A 25,012-nucleotide genomic window follows, 5' to 3' on the forward strand; every position below is an offset into this window, starting at 1 on the left:
TACATACTGTGGGGGTGAACTGGCTTTAAAAAAAAAACAAAAAACAAAGTGGGGGGGTTATTCACACCTGCAGCTTGTGGGAACAGAGCCACAGTGACATCAACAGACCTGCACTCTGATGTCAGTACCAACCTGAGGGGCCGACCTTTTGAGTGCTGCAGGCTTTTTATTTTTATAGTCTTGTCATCTGTGTGTGTTCTTTGTTCTTCATATCACTCATGCCACCTTGCCTCTGGCCACTCTCCCTCTTTCCCATCACAATTTAAATGATTAATCCATTTAAATGCATTAATCTATTACCTCACTGTTTATTGTTCCTGCAGCTGAGTGTAGACTCATGATCAGATTCAAGATATTTCTCAGTTTGTAGAACAGTATTTCTTGTTGAGTGATTGTGTGAGTGCAAGCAGCAGTTCTTAATATGACCGTGACAGACGTTGGCTCCAAACATCAGCTGGCTACTTATGAGCCTTTTTGGCATGCAGCATCTGTGCTGATGACTGTAATTAATAGCTGGACAGAGGTTAATAGTCAATTACATTGACTTACACTGAAAGGAATGTTAACTATGCAATGTATCAGATGCCACTAATATCTGAAAGGCAGCTAACATGCAGTAAAACAAACACCCATTTAAAAAGACCTCCCGAGTTGCTCTAGGTTTCACTATTGTTTCAAGCCTGCATTACATTGGTGATGACAGAAGTCATCCCCTTCCTAACAATGATGCAATTAAATATACTACTGCACACAATGAGGAAAGAGGAACTTGTAGAACACTAGCAGTTCAATTCACTTCAATGGCCCTGCGTTGGGGAAACCTATTACATTGAGATTTTTTTAAACCTGTGTCAGAAAAGAGGTGACTCAACTTTGGTCATTTCTTAGGCTGTTCAGAAAACATTTTAGGTGTTATGTAATGTTGTTCACTCACTAATACTTATAGACATATACTTATAGAACATACATACTGTGAGGCTGTATGAAGGCAACTGTTCTAACATTACAAACTTGACAAACATTATTTGTTTTTGATTTGAGTGTTCATGTTTTCCTACTGTAGGTAGAGCTGGCATTTTTATTTATTTTTTACTCTGTAATTCGTGTTACTTGTTAAACACAAAATATCATGACAAAAGGAAAAGAGGCTAAGAAAAAAGTGTCACTTCCAACACAATACCTGTGATGGCTGACTTGCAGCTCTCCGAGAAGCTGATTCTTGAACCACTGGTCAAAGTCCACATTGTCAAACAGTTCATAGGCTGCCAGTCCCACTGCATTGTATACTGCAGATAAAACAACCACAGTCAGAAAACCAATTTAATTTGGTCACAATAAGATTGATAATATTAAACTTCTAAAAAGTGCAATACAAAAAAGAGCAGTTAAAGTTATGAAAGAAATAACATACAAGAGACATAATATAGCTTCATAGAATTAGAAATTAGAAGCAGAAGACTAAAACTCATTCATTCTTATTGGGCACTTTTAAAAGTAAATTGCTGCATTTTGCCACAACAGGAGTAGTGGCAAGAGTCATATCTTATTAATCACACAACACTGCATCACTTGTCAGGTTTGATTTCAATGTTTAAAAAATTTGATTGTTTTATGATGGTGCAAATCCTTTAAAATTGGGTTCCACGGTTGAATAAAACACAAAAAGATAAACCGAGTCTGCTATAATTCTGTCCTGCAAAATAATCATGGCCAAGATAAAATAACACAAAAGTGATTTTAGCAACAGTTCTTTCTTGGCAAATATATAAGGAAGGAAAGTAAAAGGAGATCTTCAGGCAGAAACTGGTGTAATAGAGGCAGAAATGTAAAAGGGGCACTAAAAAGACAACAAGGTGAGATTAGAAACAGTATGAGAACAATATAACATAGACAGACAAAAATCAAACAAGTGGAAGACATGTGTCCTGTTAGGTTTTATATTTTATCTTTAAAAGTAATGAATTTTGAGATGGCAAAAAGAAAAGAATAAGAGAAAGGGGGAAAGAGCAGAGACAGAGAAGGGAGGAGAGTTAACAGAGAGAAACTTTTTCCATTACTTTAATTCTCTGGTATTATGCAAGGCTGGCACTGGGCAAGAGTATATTGTGATCTAACGAAAGTCTGTGTAAGTGTGTGTGAGAGAGGGAAAAGGAGAGAAAAGCCACAGAGAAGAAAGCAAGGGAAATATATAAAACACAATAGGTGTCTCTCAGCAGAATGATCAAAAATCTTATTAAGCAGCAAAACGCCTCACAGACATATTTTCTTTCATTTATCTTGGCAAAAAGATGGACAGATGGAGGGATAGGCAGAATAGATGGATAGTCCAAAGGTACTAAAGCAGTGGCCTTGATGCTTATCACAAAAGCCAAATCTTTGAGGAGTTACTATTTACAGTATATAAAACAGACAGGAAATTGTAAACGCTCACAAAGAGTAATGTGCAATTTTCTTTTGCTTCCCTTCTTCCTTAGACTGAAGGGTGAAAAGGCAGCTAAAAGTGCTGTTGTTTGTGGATCCTCACTATTCTTTACTATACTATTAATACTATTCTTAGTATTTTGATTATCACATTTGGTGGTGTTGTTTGACACAAAGACCTTATTTTGAATAATATAGCAGTGCTGTGGACCAGCAAAACCACAAGTTTTCAGGTGTGTTTTTAGTCAAGAAAGGACTAAACCCAGAGTGCTAATGGTGCACTCAAATAAACAAACATACTCAATTTTACTGTTAAATATTTCACAAAGGGGACGTTAATGCTGCTGCCAGTGCAACAATAAAATTACAAATCTGGGGCGTCAAGTGGCGCAGTGGGTTGAGCAGGTGCCCCATATGTAGAGGCTACAGTCCTCGCTGCAGTCGGCTGCATGTCATTCCACCTCTGTCTGCCTCCCCATTTCCTGTCTCTCTCTACTGTACTATCTAATAAAGGCATAAAAAGACCAAAAAAATATACAAATCTCATACAGACACAAGGGCTACAGAAAGATGTAAAGTCTTCAGCTCATCAACATAGGTTCAGGCATATTATTTTGAGTTAGGGATTCAAAGAAACACAGGCCCTTCTTTTTACAGCAGTATAATTTAGGTCTAAGTCCATTATCATTTTTGATTTATTTATTTTTTGAAAAGAATCAGCCCCTGCGGTTATTATGCGCCCCTTTAACCTCTTCAACCAGCTTCAGCTGTGCCACAAATTATCTGCCATTCCTGCTGCTGCTACCCCAGCACAGCTTGATCATCCACTGATGTGTGCCATTTTATCAACACTGTCAGCAGACTGCTGAGATCTCTACAGGCATCCAGCTTCAACAGAGGCCATCTTAGCAGGCAATCTCAACAGTCTGTGATTTAGTTGTGTATGTCATAAAACCCGAGTTAGTCACATTATAAAATGCAACCAAAAAAGGGAATCTATGAGTAAAATTAATATTTTCATTTTTATATCTCATTTTAAAATGATTGTTTTGCATCCTGTAGCTCTCTTTGTTCAAATCTATGTCATTTTACCCTGCTCACCCTTCTCCATCGTTTTTCATTGTTTGGAATTGTAGCAATATAAGAGAGCCAGCCTGACAAGCTTCGCATTTTGTTTTAAAAATATAATGGGAATGTCAGGGAAATCAGGCTCATTTGAGTCAAGATCAGTCATTTGACCAGAAAGAGTAGGTGAAGCCTGTGACTCACCTGCATCCTTCATTAGCAGCTGGACGGGATCTTCCACATTGGTGGGGCCTGCAAAAGCACGCACATACATTGGATGTAATTCCAGTAATAAGACAGACTGTATTTGTAAGGTAAGAGCTCTAATAATGTGGAAGTTTTTTCAATGATAACAGCAGATTTTTAGGATTTAAGAGACCCAATAACAACATCCTGTCACAGTTGCAACATTAAGAGGCCTGAGATCCAATATAACAGTCATTTCACTGTTCACATTTTATCGTTCTCGCCTTCTCCATTAGTCCTTGTTGTGTACTCAGATCTCAAAATCAATAACTGCCTCCTTTCAACCAAAGAATAGCCCAATCTGACGTCTTCCTCGCTCCAGCAGAACCCATTTCCACTCTGTCTCTTGAAAACAAGAGCAGCTTGGGAGACATGCCGGAAGCAGACCCTAGGATCTGCACGTTTGAGCAACAGCACTGCTAATTCAGCGACAGAACAAGAGCTACACGCCAGTACCACCAGGAGACCAGTGTGTGTGTGTGTGTGTGTTTGTGTGTGTGTGTGCATGTATGCGACTGACAAGAGAGTTGAGAGTGGTTGTAATGGGGGAGGTAGTCACCAGGGAACTTGAAGGTGCTGTCAAGCCTACAGATTGCAAGTTACACATACCTTGATTGCTAGCGGCAACATGAACAAAGCTGCATGCTTTGCTGTTTTATGATATATGAAATATGTATCAGTTACAACCAGCAACCAGGCTACATTTCATGATGGGAAATAGGGTCTGAGATCTGAGGCGTATTTTGTGTTACAAGGGATGTATACATTACAGTATGTGCAAGGTGGGGCAATTTTATCTGTAGAGCATCTTTCAAGACACAAAGTCAATTTACTTAAGTCAATTTATAAGTACTTTGAATATGGTTTATAAATGCACTGAAAAAGCATTAAATATATATTAAAAAAATGAAATAACACTGCACCACAAACAGCCTCCAAAACGACCATACATACAATTTAATCTAAACTGCTCCTACACAAACTAAACTTTATAACCTTTATGAAGACAGGATTTGTTGCACAGCTGTATTAGACAGCACATTGTTCCTTGTATTGAAAGAATAACAAAGGTTTTGCTGAAAAGGGAGCAGACTGTGCTTTTGGCATGTAATAATATTTGAATTGACATTTAACTGACCCTGGAGATTTTGAACCATATCCAGTAGCACCGGTGTCAGGGTCTGGCTGTAGTTGTGGAAGATATCCAGGAACAATACTTCTGTACAAGGCTAAATAGGAAGGAACAGAGCAGAGGAGACAAAAAGAAAGTCACTTGATTGGCAGAATAGATGGTACACACATGCTGCCACTGTATGCGGAAGTCATCACACAATCATTCATTTGTTTTTCTCCCAGTATCACAGTTCTCCCCATTCTTTGCAGCCACCTGTAGTCTTGTTGGGCACTAAGTGGTGGTGAAGGGGGGAAAATATCACATGAATAAGTGACGTCAGTGCATACCATCTATAAACACAAAGACAAATTTATACAAAGGGGCATGACAAACACACACACACAAACAATGACAAACAATCCCTTGAGCTCCTGGTTCAATGAAGAGTCAGTGTGACCGTGTGTGCAAGTGTGCTCGGACAGAGAAATGTTAGTCTGCCCACCCTCAGGAGTTTATTGGTTTTAGATGTCATCAAAAAAAAATCAATATCAAATAAAGGTGTAAGAAATCCGACAACGTGGGCTGTGCCGGTTCATGAATACATGCTGTGTGCTATAGTAGATGTGCATGTGTGGGACATCTCACAGCATGTATAACCTTTCTGCCTTGTTGGCTAAAGGTCAGAAGATACATGGCACTTCTGAAAAGCCAATCCCACTTGATGAGATCAGGACAAACACAAAACCCTTGTTTAGCTGGGAAAAATATAGACGGATGGTAATATCAATAGGGGAACGTCATCTACAGATCAGCCATTAGAATTGGTGACCATGAGAGAAATAGATGGACAGTGACATATGACCCATGAACATCCTGAACATGAGGATGAGCTAATGTGTCAATCAAGAGATATACATAGACAGACACCAAAATGTGTGCATTTAGATGCTATGTTAGTACTAAATATAAGTTGATATTAGCCTCTGTAATCTATACAGTTCCTTTTCTCTGCTTAGATCCGCAGAGGTGTTCATGTTTATCTTCCCAAGACTTTCAGCCTTAATGACTCTCATCATTTCTATATATTATTTCAATGTTTTTATTTTCACTTACACATTTTATCATCTACCGTCTTTCTTTTGATTGTGCTTCTACTCACCCTTATTTTATTGTACCATTTCATTTTTCATTGTAAAGTATCATGAGCTACATCTCTTGTATAAAAAGTGCTTTATCATTATTATTATTATTAGTAGTAGTAGTACTATAAACTCTATCCATATTTCAATAAAAAAGCAGCAAGATCTTATACTAAAACAGTGTACTATTGAAAGTTCTAAGAACACACTTATATTTATAATTTAATCACTTTTAATTAAGCACTTCACGCGTATGTCTGTAAAATGTTCATCATTTATGTATGTTTATGTATTCTAACAAAAGCACTGTAGAACGGAGAGATCAAAAAGGAAGAATGATTCAATAAAAACAAAACAACTTAGAACTGCTCAGTGTTTTTGATACTGAAAATTCTAAATCGTATCTCATAGACTGTTATGCCGCATTTCTTCTACTGCTGTGCTGTAAATGAATTAAAACTTTTAAAACAGGACCTCGAGGTCCAATGAAAGAATGCTTGAGTGTACTTCAAAGCACCGGCAGGGTACAAGTTTGTCATCTGAAGTGATGAAAGTAAGTAGAACGGGGCTCAACGCAGAGCTGGAAGGGAAGAAAAAATGAGGGGTAGACGGAAGAAAAATACAACAGTGGATAAGAAATGATGTCATGACTCAGAAAAACAGCTGAAGATAAGCCTCTGCCAACTAACTAGACACAGGCACAGAGACAGGCTATAAAGCCCTGGGGACCACTAACTGTTTTATGATGCTGTAGTGATACAATCTGCTCCATGGCACCACATAAAATGCTGCTTTGAATTTTAGAAAATACAGAATACACTAAAACATATTTGTGACAATTAATATTAAAGCAATTACACTGAAATGAAATCTGCTGCTGTTACGGTTGTTTAATCAACATTTTATAATTTTGAGAATGGATGTTTACTTTTTTTTCTTACAGAAGTTAAACTTTAGTCTTGCTAAACTAGACATTCAGTTTTACCCAGAAATGCAGGAGGCAGATTTAGTTTCTTTTCAGTGGTCCTCTTCAGGTTGGGGGTGTCAGTGTATAGTTGATGTATCGTTTTTGTGTGATGGGTTGAGTGTATATTTTGCTAATTTTTGGTGTGTGTGTGTGTGTGTGTGTGTGTGTGTGTGTGTGTGTGTGTGTGTGTGTGTGTGTGTGTAGTTACCCGTAGACTGTATTTCCAAGAGTCGCCACCTGTTTCTTCAACAGCTGGAAAATGATGAAAAATGGTTTTCTATTAGGAAATGCTGGTCTGGGGTTTATGGCTGTAAATCTTGTCTGAGCAGTGGTTCTGTCAAACTAAATACAGTGTCAGTTCAACACTGAACTACCACACTGGGCCCTGGTGCTCTCAGCTAACAAAATGTTGTGTCTGAGTGGTCAGTGCCAGTTTCAAAATGTCAGAAAATAAAATGTGTTGCTAAGATCTCAATTGCTGCCATTGCTACAACCAACACCAAGAGCTTTACCTTGTAATCTATTTCACTGAGCACTCTAAGGGGAATCCACATCAGCCTTTCATCAAACATAGAATATTTCTGCTTTAGATAAATATCAGCCTCTGATCACAAGTTAGGATGTTTGATATACATAATGAAATGCTCCGTTACATAAAAATACCAACACATTAACACCGTTAATGGAACATTATTATCACATGCACAATCAATTCAAGAAACTACAGTTCAACACTTCACCCTCCTGCATTGATGCAAGATCACTACTATATGAATACATCAATACATTAAAAAAATAAGTTCTGTTGAAGTCTGCAGCCAAACCAGCGTTGCTGACTTCAAGAATTGTAGAACTGGCTAACACTCGCTGTTCTGGACAGTTCCAGAGAAGATGCCTGTTAACTCGGCCGGTCTGCAAGTCTAGATAAGCCCAAACATTTGCATTCAGCCTGTTTATCTGGGGATGTGCTATTACCAAAGCTCTCAGGGTCTTCTTCCCACATTGCCAGCTCTTCCTCTGTGAGAAGGAAGTAGTGTGAGACGAGCCGACGTCCAATCTCTGTCAGTGTAGGGTGTGTGAAGAATGCTGTCTTGATCTTGTGAGCCTCCAGACTCTCTGGTTTACTGTCTGAGGGAGGGAGGGAGGGAGGGAGGAGTGACAGTGTAAGAAAATGGAAAAAAGATATTTCACAGTTTACAAATAAACGTATATAAAATAATCCATACATTGCAGCATTGCATTGCTTTGCAGTATAGAGGATTCCTAAATCTAAAAGTAGACTGCATGCTCAAATCTCTTAATTTCAGACAAAAACAAAATAGCAAAAGGAGCAGTTTAAGTAATCCTGTACTGAAAGAAAATCTCTTCTCTGCAGCTCATCTTGATTTTCAGTGAAAATGTGGCTGATCTAAGGATCTCTATTTTAACATCCAAAACGCATCAAACATTTTAGTAAAAAAACAATATCCAACCAGACAGATTGTGAGTCATTTCCACTTTACCTGTGGCCCTTGACCTCCATGCCACTACCGGTACAGTACAAAGGACGGACCCACTTCTAATACTCTTAGACACACATAAGTCATCCTGTCTGTATATCTGACAGACAACATCGGCCTAGTAAATAACTCAGACGGCTGCTCTGAGCTAAGCCATGTCAGTCAAGGCTCAGTCTTTATAACCTTGCTACTCAAAATACTTTTGTTTTCCTGTTTGGAAATAGGTAAAAAAAACAAACAAACAAACAAAAAAAAACAAACCCTAAATAAGTCGAGCTTAGCACATTCAGACATTCAAATGAAAGCAAGCTATTAACACAAGAACCACAAAAATGTGGCTCTGTTCTCTGTCAACTAACAATTGCTTAGGAGAAAGATCTTCAGTGAGGCACACCAAAGACCATGCGAGCCTGCAGAACAAAGACTGAGCGCTGTGCTCCAAAGCTAATGAAGCACTGGAGGCCCTCTGACAGCTTGAAATAAACATGAGCCATGGTGAGGTACGGTGACGTTGATGGTATTACAGTGTTGTGCTTTTTCAAAACCCTGTCAGTGATCAGCTTTGAAGAGCTAGTGGCATTTTCTTTGGGTCTCTGAATCATAGCCCTAAAATTCAGATTTGCATGTTACGCTTTAACTCCAATTTTCTTTCTCCTCATCTATCTCTGTAATTCTTATCACTCGTCTGCCATGTCTTTTTTTTTTTTTTGTCCCTTGTTTCATCTCTTCATTCATCCATTATTTTCCTCCCTGCCTGTTCCCCTGTTTCCCAAAGCTCTAATATCCTACCATCAATGTTCTTGGCAGGTTTGTAGGCATCGTTCTTTACAATCATCTTGATGAGGTTCATGCACTGAACAATGAAGCGCTCAAAGGTCACTCCCTCCCCTGCAGGTGTGAACACGTAGCTGACGGCAAATTCCAGGGAACGCTGGATTAGGGGTATGAATGCACATGGATGGTACTCCAGGAAGTCTAACAACTACATGACAGGGAGGTAAGAAAATTACAGAAGAGGAGAAACATAGGGAAGGAGAAAGAAATGAGTTAGTCTGTACTTACAACCATACCAACATACAACCTACTCATTAATAATGAGACAGACATTTGGCATTTATTATTATATATTAATATGAAAGTTAACTCACAACTTTAGTGTACAGTATGATTGTCTTCTCCAGCTTTTCTCTGCATGTGCTATCTGGACCAACCTGTCGACCTGAGACACAAACAAACCACACACCATTGTTACTTAGCAGCAGTACACTTAATAACATACAACATCCTCAGGCAATTATCACATACTGGCAAAGAAGAGCCATAGTTATTTCATTTAAATCCAAGTAATTCAGTTGTTCAATAATGTGATATAACACTGGAGGGTAATCAAAACAAGGTGATATAATATTGCTCTAACCTTCATTTATATTCATAAAGTTATTCAAAATAATTATATATCTCTAAACACTCTTAGAGATATATAATTATTATTATTATTATTAAAACATAGGTACAATGTTATTTATATGACTCTCACTGACTATCAATCAGTGAGCAACTTTTGTATTACATTTTTTTCACAAAATGGATTTTTATAAAAAGGAAGTTTGACATTTGCTTTTTTGCTCTTTTGACAAGGCAGCTTTGCTTCATACCTTTGGAAAGAGGCAGGCTAGCCGTTTCTTTAAGGTCCAGTCTTTATGGTAAGCTAAGCTAATCATCTCCTGGCTCCAGCTTCATACTGTATATCACAGACAGATATGACTGGGCTTTCCATTTTCTCACAAACTCTGGGCAAAAAAAATGAATACCCATATTTCCCAGAAAAGTAAAACTATTCCTTTAATAGTAATGAAATGATGCCCCCAATGTCCACAAAAAGACATTACTACTTGATGGAGTAGTGTTTGGCTCTTCAGAAACACTTTATTTTCCAAAAGAAAATGAGATTCTTAACTTTCTGCTCCTGGCGTATTTTTCAGCCTATGTCTTCATAAAAAGATACACTGCATATGAAGCCCACATAAGAAACGACTGCATCAACTGTTGATAATGAGATTTTCAAATGAGTCACAGTTAATTCGGAGGAAACCTTTTCAGTATGATATGAAACATTAGATGAAAAATCATCTTAACTGGTGTCTAGTCCTGTCTACTCAATACAGTCATGATTGACCCTCTGTAAAAAGGTAGAGAAAAACTGAAAGAGTAGGAACAAGATTAGAGGGAGGACAGCAAGAGAAACAGAAAATTCTCTGGGACATTAACTTAACTTGGCTTCATGGCTTGATTTACTACAACAAACTTTTCCTTTCTTTAAGGTCAAATGCCCACTCCACCCTGCTACCTTGTGAGAGTCCCATGGGCCCATTACAAGCTTTGAGGTATATAATAAAGTACTGTAATAAAATCATTCAAAAATGACCATGAGTATGGCTCCCTCCCTCTGATGTAAATTTTGGCTCCATAAAGCCACTCGTGATGCTCGAGCCAATAAAGATGTCCCATGTAGTTTACTTCCTTGTCAACCTCGCTGATGAAATCGGCAGAGACAATAACAGTCTCTGGCGTTCCTCCAATCACTTGTGAACAGCCAGGGTCATCTTTTCCTTTCCCCTTATACACACACACTCATTCCTTTCAGCAACCATTGATCTACAGCGACACAGGATTGATTTAAAAAAAAAAAAACTTAACAGGTTCAAAGATTGCTTTGTCTTCCTTCTTTGGGATTTGGCACAGATACGGGACGATCTAGATGAAAACACCTTTGTATTTTAATGACTATGTGTCCATGCCATTGTTTCCTTGTTTGCAAGTGTTCAACAGCTGATAAACATACGCAACATCTTCTTGCATTAAGTATTCAAAGACACTGAGGTCATAGATCTGAACCACTCCAATAAAATTCATAGACATAGATAGAAAATGAAGACAGTAAATAAAGAAAGAACACTTAAACTAAAGTGTATTCATTATTTCTGACTGTAGCATAGCAAGAAAGTTTTCACCAATGTAGTGACTGACAGAAATAGACAGGTGACCTCAGTTGGAGGACAAACATCAAACAGGAGGAGCCAGACATCTGAATAGCCTGTCCCAAAAAACACCAGTGAATATAGCTGACCTTATCAGGCTGTGCAGAGCTGATATTTCTCCCCAGCCCGGCCGTGAGCTGCCTTGCTGCTTTCCCCTATCTGCCTGGCAAAAATACCAACAGGACCCTGACCCTGTCTCCATTGCCATCAGCAGAGTAAATATTGGAAGTGTTAGTAGCGGCTGATTTCTGAAATGATATTTCTTTGCTAACATCTGCTGCTATGGCAGCTTGTGGAGTCTCTCTGTGTCTGAGATTTATCTCACTCACTGGGCGTTGCTATGACAAACTTGCATAGAAAAGAAGAAAGGATCATTGACAGTGAGATCTGACAGTAAAAGTGAGCTAACATAGCTGCCACTGAACTGGGCGGTGACCACTCAAAAGGTGACACTCATTGGGTGTTTTCACCATAGGAACTTCAGAGAGAGTGGGTGAGTGAATGAGTGACAGGGAGGGGCAATGAAAGAACAAAGACGATGAAAAAGAGAAACAAAGCTTAAGTTACTTATTGTTTGATTGAGGTTACGAGCAGAAATTAGTAACAACACAAGACTTAGACTGTCTATTTTTTGTTTTCAGTTTCTTTTCCCACTTCTGTATGTCTCTTCATTCATTAATTACATCCGCTCAAACATCTGAATGACAAATCACAGGATGACTTTTTTACAATTCCATATTATTCTAATTTGCCTAATCTTCACAGTTCTTCAGATGGAGTAGAAACACAAAAGAAAAGAGGACTTTTAGTTCCTAGTTAAGGTCCTGAGTGTAGTTCCTGTGGCTATTTAGTACCTGGAACTATTTGGTCTAAAACGGTTAATAACTGCCGTTGAATAGAGTAGTTACCACTCAAATAGTGTCACTAAGTAACAGAGTAAGATGACGATAAAGTCTCCTTGTATTTTCTTTATATTAAGAACTAAGACTTCCTTCATTTCACAAGTGCAGAAGAGGCACATGGTGTCCATACTCAATAAACAGGCACTGTAGACAGCTCATTTAAGACACCACTAACTGGCCTCTTTAATTTTTGAGTTTGTGATTTCAACTGGAAAAGAGAGTTAAAATTAAATATTGTTCCTTCAGGGCCAAAGAATAAAACTGACAAACAGAGGAAAAAACAAAATATCTTAAGTGTGTGTTAATATGGGGTAATTCCTGTTAAAGCAAGTTGCTGGGCGGTGACACGACGCAGCAAAGGATGCTTTCCACACATAAACCAATGAAATACAAGTGAGGGAGACAAACACTGTTTGATTTGATGGGGGGACCAGAAGGGTGAGATTACTTAATATTCTTTGATAGCTTTATGGCTTAGATTTTATGTTCACTCCTACTAGTGTAGGATGAGGTCAACATGAAAGATTTTCCAGGAAGACACATTTCATGGAGTCTTTTATCTCCTCTCTAAAATTACAAAGATTCTCATTCTTTGAGTCAGACTCGTACTTTTAAACAATAGTACAGTGACCATAAGGTCTTCTGTTTTCTATTGGTTTACAAGAAAAATCCTTAAATCAAAAACAGAACCCCTTAGATTAACTGAGGCTGAACTTTTAATTTGACACCTACATTATGCTATGCTATTATGAGACCTAAACTTAAAGTATCATAAAGTAGCTTAAGATTTTTAAGTAGGTGCCTTCTGCATGCATTAGATCAAGCATCGGTGACCAAGTTTGTTTACTAAAGGGAGAAGCCATGGATCAGAGATTCAGAGAAAGAGACAAGTACTCACAGCATTCCAAGAACTGTTTTAGCCTTTCAAACACTGCATTCAGGAAACCCTGAAAAGGAAGAGATGAAGAGAGGGTGAGATAAAGTTTAATCTCTATGGCATTTCTGCAGATGAATCACTCATGATTGCTTCATCAGTATGGCCCAGAAGCAGATGTATTAACAAGAGAATAGCTTTAGGATATGTGTGTTGTGTACGTGCGTATGTGTGTGTGTGGGCACACTTGCCTCTGTATTCAGGGTTATAAATAAAAGTGCCAGCTACACAGTATGAACTAGAATCAATTTTCTGTAGCCTGGTGTAGCTGTGGCTTAGCATGGGAAATTAGATGATAGATGGAGATGCAATCTGTTTAGTTCTGCATTAATGTTCAGCCATGAGGTCAACAGCAGTGTCATTAATCACACATCCAGCCAACACAGGCCAGCCAGCAACTATAGCTCCAAACACAGTTAGTGAAGAAAGAGAAGGTCAAAAGAGGAGGAGGGGGTGGTGGGGGGTGATGGAGAACAGAGTTCGCTCCAGACATTTGTTAAGCTAATGGTGGGAAGTTTAGAAAAAGAGGAAGGGAGGCAAGGTGGATGGAATAAAAGAGGAGAAAAATACCTAAATAGAGCACTCGGGAAATTAGAAACGACTAATGCAAAAGGAAGTGCAAAATAGAAGTTTTCAGCTGAATCATTAATGATGGAAAAAGTTTAACTGACTGTGCTTTTTTATAATCTAGAAGTTAGCCACACACGGAGCGCACAGACATACATCTAGAGAAAAAGCGAACCAAGTGATTTTTGTTTCTGATGAATACAATCTATTGAGATGTTTATCCTAACCTCCCTCCTTTAGTGTTTGCTTGACAATTTAGCAAGGAAGATAAACAGTCATTCAACTGCAAAATATGATTTAATATTCATCACTGGCAGCCTGGGTGAAAGCTGACAATGTCTTTCACTTTTTGTGTCAGTACTTTCCAAATGACTGTTGTTCTTCCTAATCACTGCTGCCACTGTGCTGATTAGAAAATAAACCACATCTGTCCAGAATGCTTACGTCATCTGTGAAGAAACTCAATATAAACAGTTCCTTGCAGAAGAGTGTGAATGTCATAAACCACTGGCATTGGGCTGTGACACGCCAACCAGAGTTTAAAGTTGTTTATTATCAAGATTCACTGTTAACCCATTTATACCAGATGCTGCGCAGCGCAACATTGCCCCTCCCACCGGTTGCTGCGTAGCGCAGCATTGTTGATTCCTCATCATTTTCATGACGCATGCAGCATATAAATATGTAAAATATGTATAAATATATCATGAAAATGACACACAGCATAACTTAGTTAAGCGTAGTTACTCTTAAAGTTGGGTTCAGTTTTCTGCAGGGTGCTAAATTACCTCTTCAGTAGGTAACCTGCAGAATATTTTCTAAAGTCCCTGACGGAAATAAAATTAAATCATGTAAAATGATTTAATTTAAATTATTTAATGATTTATTTAGATTTTTTCAGCATCAACCCCATGACCAAAGGAAGGGTAAAATCAGAGATGACAAGCCCTCAATATTTTGAATACCTAATCGGTAAGTCAAATAAATAAAGAGTGACACATCTTTAAACCGTCACAGGAAATATTTGAAAAATGGTTGTTGGTATTTTATCTGTCCAAAACACTTAAACCGAAAAGAAACCTGAAGAAGCAGTCAATAACAGTCAAAATTATCCGTTTGTCTCACCTCACCTGTTTTTAGGGGAACTTTTTAACACTGGTTATGATTACATCCAAACTTGTGTCAAATCAATGGAAAGACAGAAAGTAAATTTACTCTAGGCAATGCCAACAGAGGCAGAGATACATCGTGAACTGAAAATCTTTCCGTTTGAACAAAACAAAAAACAAAAACTTGCTTATCCTGAGGCTGTAGGACTCCACTGCACAGAGATGTACAGAGACAACAGGAACAAAAACAAAACAACTCATGTGTAAGTTATAAAATCACTCCGAGATAAGCGAGTAACTGGATGTTGACGCATGATGGCCTGATGTCACTTATTTGTTTTTATACAGCAGCCAGAGACAAGAGAAAGTCACAATCTTAGTCTTGTTTAAAAGATTATACCTCCTGTTTTATACAGTGAAATAAATCAACAAAAAGAAGTGCATTTATTATTATTAATTAATTTTAAAATAGTATAAAGTCTAGCCGTGACCTTACCATTCCGAAAGGAAGTAGGTTACGGTAAGCATATTTCTGTGTTAACTCAGCAACAGCTTAATAATAAAGGAGGATGAAAAATGGTATCGACAAGCAAAGGCTGGAAGTAGTGAGTCTGAGATATTAACAGCATATACATCTAAACATCAAATATTAACTCCAAACCATTACGTCTGCCCACTGAGCTGGAATAACCAGCCACAGCTCAAGGCAAATGACATTTTAATGTGAGTATTTCAACCATTATACAACCTACAGCCTGCAAGCAAAAAGTTGTCTCATTAGTGGAATAATCGACCACAGAATTCTGTCATAAAATGTCCTTGACTTAGAGAGAGAGAAAAAACACAGATAAACCAATAAAAGAAAAGAAATAAGAAAAAACACTACAATAGAGAGACAGAGAGAGAGAGAGAGAGGCAGAAGGAGCACAGCAACTTGCTGAGCAGGCTCATAAGGTTAATGATGTGCTCATTCTATAAATGTCAACAATGAAATAATAAATCAGAACAAGCAATGTTGCCACAATATTTTAAATTTGATATTTTGTTCATCCAAGAAAATAAAACCTGATCAATTTTAAAGTGATATGAAACTGAAAAAAGCATGCAAATTCTATTTTTAGCATTTTTACTTAAATGAGGTAACAAGTGATCACCACACTGTTTCACAGGATGTTAGTTAGGAGTGGGAACCTTTGGGTAGTTCACCATTTGAATTTGCCTTGGGGCCATGATTCAAGTCAAACACTGATTTGTGTGCTCATTTTTATCCACACAAGTGTTTTTATATTTGTATAACAAAATGTTGTCATTTGTCTCATGGCTGCTTGTTCACAGCACTGAAGTCGTGCAGTTTACATGACTATTTTTAAAGTAAAACTCCTGTATGCTCTTCACATCTGCATATATGTAATTCGACAGTGAATTCAATCAGTCAGTCAGTCAGTCAGTCAATCAATCAATCAATCAATCAATCAAGAGCAGTTAGCTTAACTGCCCTTGTTTCATACTTCAGAGTAAATCCATAGCATAGTTGGCAGCATCATGGGACTGCTCACGACACAGTTGTAGATACAGACTATATGGCCACAAGTGCAATAGTGCTACCCGTTTTCAATACCCAATCCAACCCTGCAGAGTTCTACATTGCAAATTACAAGCATAATCTGTTTGTATGTTTCTCTTATTTAAAATAAAAGAATAAACAGTACTTAAAGTCATGCTTTCAAAGTCACTCCAGCTCTTACCAGTAATAACTTTTTACCATTACTCTTTAAAATGTCTCAAGGTATTCTTTCACCAAACCTTAACTAAACGGGAACAAAACAGGAAGTAGTCACGATGCAGCTTGAGTTCAAAGGACTTGGACAGTTTGTGCAAATGATTCCATTAACTCTGAGCCATGGGGGAACCTAACCCCTACCCAGACATGCATTTAAGATTTTTTCTAACCTGAAAGAATTTGGCTAAATTGAATTAACAGTTTCATGGATTTGGACTTTCTTCACACTGAGCGCTCATACAGAACTCTTGACTCTTTGAACCGAGACAAGGCTTAAAGCACTTTCAATCATCACAGCCATCCACATTTTGCACGCTGTGATTGGTGTCACAAAACACCAAAAGAAAAATACCAGCTTTTCCAAAATATGAGCACTCCTCTAGCAGCCACAGCAGAAATAACTCACCATCACTTCCATATTCTGTTGTGGCTCTTGAAATCCATGGACAGTCAACTTGCGAAGCACTGAAAAGGGGAGAAAAAACAAAAACAAATCTGTTTACAGGATTGGTGCTAATTTCAAATTGACTATAAAGAGAACTCCATTTAATTAGTGTGTCACAAAGTATCAGCACATATGAATATTTCCCAAAGTTCACAACTTGTCCCTCTCATTAAGTTTTTGTTTAAAGGTTGAATCATGTGCTAAAAATGACATTATGCAATATGCAGCCAGTTATTCATAATAACCATGATTTACTTACCATTTTGTATAAATAGATCATTGAACCTCTTTGCATGAGAATGCAGCTGTGCTGTGTGCAGTCTGTATGGGCATGTATGAGTGTGCACTGCAAATGTTGCTACCTTTAAGCGAGAGCAGAGTCCTCTCCAGTGAGCTGAGCGCTGCAGCCTCATCTCTGGCATAGATCTGTTGGAGGAAGCAGTCGGTGTGGTGGCTCCACAGGGAACAGGCAAAGCTGTAAATACCCGACGCCAGCTGCCAATATACACATAAACAGTACAGTCAATCACACACACACACAAATTATTCTGGATCACTGTTCACGTTCAGCAACAGACATTTGAGGTTGTTCTGGTGAACATATTAAAATGAATTACAAATGCATCTGCAGACCAGATTTAAATGCAAAGTGCACCTATAACAGCAAAGGCTCCAAGCCAGTTACACTAATGCCGATGCAAATACAAAAGCACACATAATACACGCACATAAAAACAAACACACAGGGAGTAAAAGGGGGACATCCAAGCCACAGGTCTAATTTAGCTCTGAATGAACATCCTATTACAGTCACTGCCATAACATTATCTGGGCCCAAAATAATTACATTTTTTAAATGAAGGAATTCTCCTGTAGAGGCAGAACAAGATCATCAAAAGGTAGACAAAAGAACTCTCGGTCCCATCAACTGTGTCATATAGAGTCTTGGCCCAGTAGCTCAGAAAATATAATAAACCTGCCATGGCACAATAATGAGCTTTGTTTTCATAAAAAGAATAAACAGAACAGAAACGAGGTTAACAATTTGTCTCGGTTACCATTCAAACATGGTGGCTCAATATTCAAGCATTTCAGTGTGATAATGGTTAAGGACAAAAACACTCTAAGATATTGTGGCGAACACACATGAAAAATTGAAAGAGAAGTTTCAATGATATAACAAGAAAGAAACTCAACAACTCATCGACAAGTTGTGCGTAACACCAATGTGTCAAGTAAGAACTAGTGGTTATGTTGGTGACGTATGTCTGCTAAAAGAGAAATCCCTGCTTTGACAGCACAGCATGTGCTTTGATAAATGCTTTATGGAAAACTGCAAAGCTGGCAAGTTTCTTCTTTGGAGAGATTTCTCTGAAGCTTGCCACTTTCCATTCCCCAGACTAATCCATCGCACGAAACCTAAAAGTGATGAACCAAGTACAGGAAACAATCTCATATTCTTCTTTTGACTTCCTCACTCTGGTCAAAAGCAAGCCTGAAAACACACCTACATATGCCTAAAAATGATAGACAGGTTTTCAAAATGCTATAGGACACATTTGTGTGTACAGGACAAGAGATTTATGTGCTGAATGTTTTTCCTACCCCATGAAACAAATGCAAAAAGAACTTTACGAGGTACCTTTAAGTCTGCATAAACTTCTGTCTGACACAGTCTGACTAATTTCTGAAGTAGCTGTCACCTCTCTAATGCTTCTCTCACACCACACAGATATTGCCAGTCTGTCACGCTCCCCGACTAAACACAAGTATATATATATCCAAATGGAATAAATACATTACATAACTGTTGAGTGCCACAGTGATTAATGTTAATGATGAAATGAAGGTGTCATGAAAAATTACAATCATCATCCATCCAGAGACTACAATTATAGCTCAACCAACACAAGTTTCTTTAAATATCTCTATGACAACTTTGTTCTAGTATTCAAAAAACATGTTTGGGCGTCATTGCAGTACATTAATCTAATTTCACCTATAATCTTTTCTCCTGGAGCACATTAATCAAATAACCTTAGGAGGATTGAATTAGACACTTGAGGAAATGATAGGAGCTGCCAACCAAAAACGGTGCCATGATCACAGTTTTGACAAGACAACTTTTGGTGAACCAACCAACCAACCAAACCTGCTGTTTGCTATCAAGCACAATACAGACAATCGCACAATAGGGTGTGCTTTTCATATAAATGAAAAAGACTCGATCAACATGGCTGAAGGTGCGGCTTTTCAAAGCTTGATGCAATTTACTGAGCTGGACTACAGTCCTTATCATGACCCCAGGTGGCACAATGCACTGAAAATGATGAAACAGAACAACAAGAACTGAAAAAGTAGCCCTCACCACACACTACTCGAGTCCCGTGACAGTAGATTACATCACCATAGCACCGCAGCTTCATAAGAGTGGCCTGACAGCTTCAATGCACTCTCCTGATAACGAAGGCCGTGTCAATTAAGTCTCCAATTTCAATTTTTTGTACTACAGTATATAAGAGGTGGCTGCCAGACAGAGAAAAGCAGTGTTATTCAGCTGGCAGCCAGTGATTGGAGAACCATCTGAATTCCAATTAATGAGTTTGCTGAATTGTTGCTGAATCATTCAAGAGCGAATTCTGATGCATCGAAGAATCAACTATTATTTCCCACTCATGCGGTGTGTGTTTTTTTTCTGTGTTTGAAAAGCTCCACAGTTGCAAGACCTGTGTGTATCTGTGTGTATGCATCATGTGGCCGCTCCCTTTCACAGATGCAGAAAGAGACAACAGAGAGGCAAATTTCAACAAAAGCAAATTTCCTCCATCTTCACGCTGATTGTAGTGTGTGTGTGTGTGTGTGTGTGTGTGTGGGGGGGGGGGGGGGGGGGGTCGCAAACCAAAGCCATCCAAGTGCAGTTCATTTCATTTGACAGTCCGTTTATGAATACCCATCCTGTCAGATATTGCGCCTCTATTGCTAGTCAGAAACACAAAGCCAGACACTGGTTATCACCTGCCACATTCCTCTCTCAACTTATTGCATGTTTGAAAGTCACAAAAAGCTAACAAAACAACGCAGCGTCTTTACAGCTTCTCCATCCATCCCAGTTCTACGCTTTTCACACCAATGACTCAAAGTTTTTAATTTAAGCTGAAATGTTCTTGTATAAACTATAAACAAAACTGTGGTTACTCTGAACAGTCGCAGCACCAATAAAACTTTTATATTTTCACAAAGAGCAACCTCCATTAGATGAAGCATCACCTTTTTAGAATAAACATTGTAGAATATATTATTCCAGAACATACAAGCCATGTACTAGGTGGGTAAAGAGAACAAAAGAGAAAACAACTGGGCGGTCTGGGTCAATGATTCATAAATACAACTGCTGTGTTATGAGAGTAATGTACTATTCTGAGTGGCAAGAATAAAATATCTATGAAAAGGCACAAACACATTTCCTTTTTGCAGATTTCATGGGTGTGTATTTGTGTCAGTCAGTGGAAGCATTTATATTATTATTGTTGGCTGAGAAAATGTATTCTATTGTTGTGTCTATCTCTTAGAGTGGTTTCAAATGTATTCTGATGCTGTTAAATTCAGCAAAGTAACAAAAATGTGGGTGTTTGAGCATTACAGTGTACCTGCCTAACACGTGAACTACTGGCCTCGGGGAGACACCAGATATACAGCATGTACACTGGATGAATGACAGCGGCTGATATCAACCGGCCTGTTGCGATGCAGCTCAACACACCTGCATTCAGATCTGTTTTGATATGGATGTCCGTGAGTTACATCCGGTTTGATATCTCCTTTTCCATACTGCTGCTGAGGGCAATATCATTCACAGCTGAACTGTGAGACTAAGACTGCACAATGATCCTTTTTGTGGCAGTAAGAGTCTATCACTCAATAATATAATTTTCAGTTTAACAACTGCATTATGAGACACTGCTATTCAGACAAGTCCTATTCAGCATGTATTTTTCAATCATTATTTGATCCTTGCTTACATTCAGTCTACACTTTACCAAAAGTATACTGTTGTGACTTTCTGAAAATGTGTGGTGTCAATATTTTGTTCTTTAATATTTCCATTCTCACAGATAAAAGGGCAGCAGGCACTGAGCCTCTCTCCGTCATCCAGTCTCTCCTCACTTCTCCATTTCTTTCTAAAAGTCAGTGCTTTTACTAATTCCCATTCTAAAAGCTGGAAGGCAGAAATCACTTCCAAAAACTGTCCAAATCCCATCCTCCCTCTCCTTGAATACAGCCTCGACTTTATCTTTACACCATTTTCTTCATTACTCCATAACTTCCTCTTATGTGATCCCTCCTCCTGTCACCAGCAGCTCTTAGTTACTTCAGTCACTTCTTCTGGTACACACCCACATTGTGCCTCTTTATCACTCCCCTCTTTCCCTTTTTCCTCCACTATCTGTTTAGCACTGCATCTGGTGAATTTGAAGAGTCTGCAGCCCAAGCCTCAGCAAGTGTACCAGGAAAACAAAGAGCTGGTTAATGTGCTGTGCTGTCAGTGCATCATCTGCCATCATGCAGTCAACACACTCTACCAATTGTTTTAGCCGGGACGAGGGACTGGAGAGAAGTGCAAACACTCATCGTGTACGAGAAGACATGCTCAAACACCCACCCACTCACTCACTCACACACACACACACACACAAACACACACACACAACACTACTTATACACACTTATGCATTATGTCCATACTAAATAAAGTTTTAAAAAAAAACAGTGTAAACATAGTGGGTAAAAGAGTGAGCTTAGAAATAAAGAGACACTTAGCTGTCCAGTGCAGACACTGTGAAATGTGAATTTTGTTTAAATACATTTCTGTGAACAAATGGCAAAGGTAGCGTCCAGGAAACCAGTGACTGATCACTTTGCTCTTTCAAAAACACAAATCAGTGCAACCCACTAAAATACTACGGTTTTCTTTGGTTAGAAAATCTCAGTTCTCTGAGGTAATGAAAACAACAGTAGGTCATGTGAGGTCATAATGAGTTTCTTCCTGCTACTGTGCAACCCATAATTGAACAATTAGGTGTGGTATTTGGGATTTGTGAGCAGAGCCTTACCACAAGAGATGGTATTCAGCGATGCTGTGGTGTATACAAATAACCAACATGAAAAAGACAACAGCTACAGAGTTACTACTGCTAATGGGTTCATTTAAGGTTCAAAATCAATGAAGAAGTCCTATAGAATTCACATTACAAAACACTCAAGCATGCCATTGGTACTGAAATTAACATTGTCCTTTGTGTTGTCACCTCTTCACAGTGTATGGTGTGCACACGCGCTGGCCACTGAGCCAGCTCTGACGTGACAGGAGAGAGAGAACACTGTATGCGCCATTTAGCATCAAAGTCATCAGTGCATCATTTAAAAATTGCACTGTTTAATGGGGCTTGGTGTGTCTTTGTTCCTCGTATTGCCCGAGGGCACATATTTTGGCATTGAGGATGCCTCTGCACGACATCCAACTATTTGGTCTCAGTCACTGTCTGTGATGTCCACTGGTCTGTCTCTTTCACTCTCGTTCTCCCTCTGTTGGTCTGTTTGATCATCTTAGTCCTTTAAACCCCTTCTCTTCACGACTGTCTTTCCACTCAAGTCTTATGTTCTTTAAAACCACAGATGGCAAAAAAAAAAGAGCATTTGTTCTGAGTCACTGCCTCTTTGAAAGAAATATTAACTCACACAAAACAGCATTCCCTCTAACACAATCTCTCTTACACACACAACCAGAAACACAGAAGAATCTATCCCCAAACATGTCAATCATGCTTGAGTCATGCATGAAAACAGATACACATGCATGCACAGAGAATCTGGCTGCTATAAATCTTGTATTTGACATGTCTCTTACAGTAGCTGAACAGCATCCCCTACAGGCCAAATGCAAAACTAAAAAACCTGCAACTCTCGAGATAATATTACTATTCATCTATTCATATTCCAAAGGTTTTGTAGGAAAAAGAGACACAAAAAGGAACATGACAAAGTCAGGGGGCTGAACACGAGAAGAGAAAAAAGAAGGCAAACTGCCAGAGGCGCAAAGTTCAGGAGGCAGAGTTACAGTTTTATTTTTCTTTACTTGTTGACCCCCAGTTACCTTGTATTCAGGCTTGCACAGCTACTGCATTAAGTGCAGAGGACAAACAGACAGAGAGGGATGCTGACTGACAAGCAATGAGATAAAAAATAAATCAGGTTGTATAGATGTTAACATGAGTGCAAAATAACTGACAAATAACTAAAACCGTCAACTTACATCCTGGAAAAGCCGCCTGTCTTGCGCCAGACGTTTAGATGCGAGAGTTTTGGTGACATGATAGAAGGTAAGCAGCGCTCTGTGCTGCTGCAGGCCATCCTGACCCTTCACGGACTCCAGCAGAATGGGGATGAGCTCTGGCCATTGCCTGGGGCAGTCCAGACGGGCTACCTTGGCTATAAGTACTGCGATCTGGGTCGCTATCTGTTGGGGAAAAAAAAACGTAAACACAGCAGAAGGTGGTTATAACAGAAGCAAACTTGACGGGTATTTTACTACATCTAGGACTTTCTGAGTCACTTAACAAGACATTTAATTTGAATGTATCATTTAAATTAAGCTGTTTAACAAAATAAACACAACATATGAAAGTATCACAGACAATCCGTTGTGAATAGTATTTCTCTCCCCTGTTACAGATGGAATCAGTCACATAGATTAAGTTACTTTCCAAAACAAAGTGCTTAAACAGGTGTGCTACAAGCTCATAGCTTTTACTATTGGCACTATAGTGACCTTGCCACAGCTTCACTTGTCATAATATTTCTTGACACAACATTAAGTGCACTTGCTAAGCCATTAAGATTCAAGTCTGCCCATTTCTCTGACAATGACTAGGGGAGAGACACTTAATCATTTAAGATAAATGGGGAGGTCAAGTGTCTAGACTGAAAAGGACGCTTTATATCTCAGCAGGTAGTGGACATTGTATTATGATTTAAGCATCTGTCACTTCTTGAGCACCACTTTTAACAGCTGTGTTCTTTTCAATCATAAGCACATGCAGAGATTAATTTGACAAAATACTTAGCTTTTTACAGTCCATACAAAAAATACAGTATTAGCATAGACATCCAGTTGGATCCACAGATTAAGTTTATTTATATCCACATCAATTTTTATCAATAAGAGTAGACATACAGTTTATAGCACTAGAAATCACACAGTTCCCAAACTAAAACAGTTCATTTATAAATGATATGAACACGGTTTGTTGTAGAAAAATAGTTTAAAGTATACTTTATGACATGTTTCATCCGACCTAATATCCGTCATGGCAGTTTCTCACTTAATTCCCAAATCCATTAATCAAGCCCATTTTTAAATGTGTATGACAAAGATTAAAGCAGCGATATCACCTTGCTCACGTTTATCTCTTTTGATCCCATTATCATTTCACTTCTACCCACAATTAGTTAGAAACAAAAGAATGAGAATTTATTGCCCTTTTTACAGAATGCATGCTTTGATAAATATATTTATGTGTGTGCTCAACACCTATCATACTCTCATTTAACTAAGTAATAAAAATCAATGAGCATGCAAATTTAATTTTCAAGTATCAATAAGTCATTATGTTTTCTAAGAAAGCAAAGTGAGTTCACAAAATTTGTTTGGATAAAGCAACTTCTAAATGTCAGCTGTCCACACACTGCAACGAACATGCACGAACACGCCATACTCCCTTCTGGAGCT

The 25,012-nt window shown here is 38.5% G+C and overlaps 1 protein-coding gene across 1 annotated transcript in view; it reads right to left on the reverse strand.

Annotated features, from left to right (window-relative positions):
- Window positions 1–25,012, reverse strand: part of ipo11 (importin 11) — a 116,487-nt gene that overhangs the window by 79,073 nt on the left and 12,402 nt on the right. The window contains exons 5-15 of the mRNA XM_022764793.1: window positions 23,537–23,740; window positions 17,589–17,721; window positions 17,188–17,246; window positions 13,290–13,338; window positions 9,600–9,670; window positions 9,241–9,433; window positions 7,928–8,080; window positions 7,161–7,204; window positions 4,871–4,961; window positions 3,691–3,738; window positions 1,181–1,286 (exon numbers count right to left, since the gene is read on the reverse strand). Coding sequence (XP_022620514.1) covers window positions 1,181–1,286; window positions 3,691–3,738; window positions 4,871–4,961; window positions 7,161–7,204; window positions 7,928–8,080; window positions 9,241–9,433; window positions 9,600–9,670; window positions 13,290–13,338; window positions 17,188–17,246; window positions 17,589–17,721; window positions 23,537–23,740 — 1,151 coding nt within the window. The remainder of the gene's footprint in view (window positions 1–1,180; window positions 1,287–3,690; window positions 3,739–4,870; window positions 4,962–7,160; window positions 7,205–7,927; window positions 8,081–9,240; window positions 9,434–9,599; window positions 9,671–13,289; window positions 13,339–17,187; window positions 17,247–17,588; window positions 17,722–23,536; window positions 23,741–25,012) is intronic.

This window comes from Seriola dumerili, unplaced genomic scaffold (genome assembly GCF_002260705.1).
Source record: "Seriola dumerili isolate Sdu_G_001 unplaced genomic scaffold, Sdu_1.0 BDQW01000581.1, whole genome shotgun sequence".
In the NCBI taxonomy this organism is placed as follows: domain Eukaryota; kingdom Metazoa; phylum Chordata; class Actinopteri; order Carangiformes; family Carangidae; genus Seriola; species Seriola dumerili.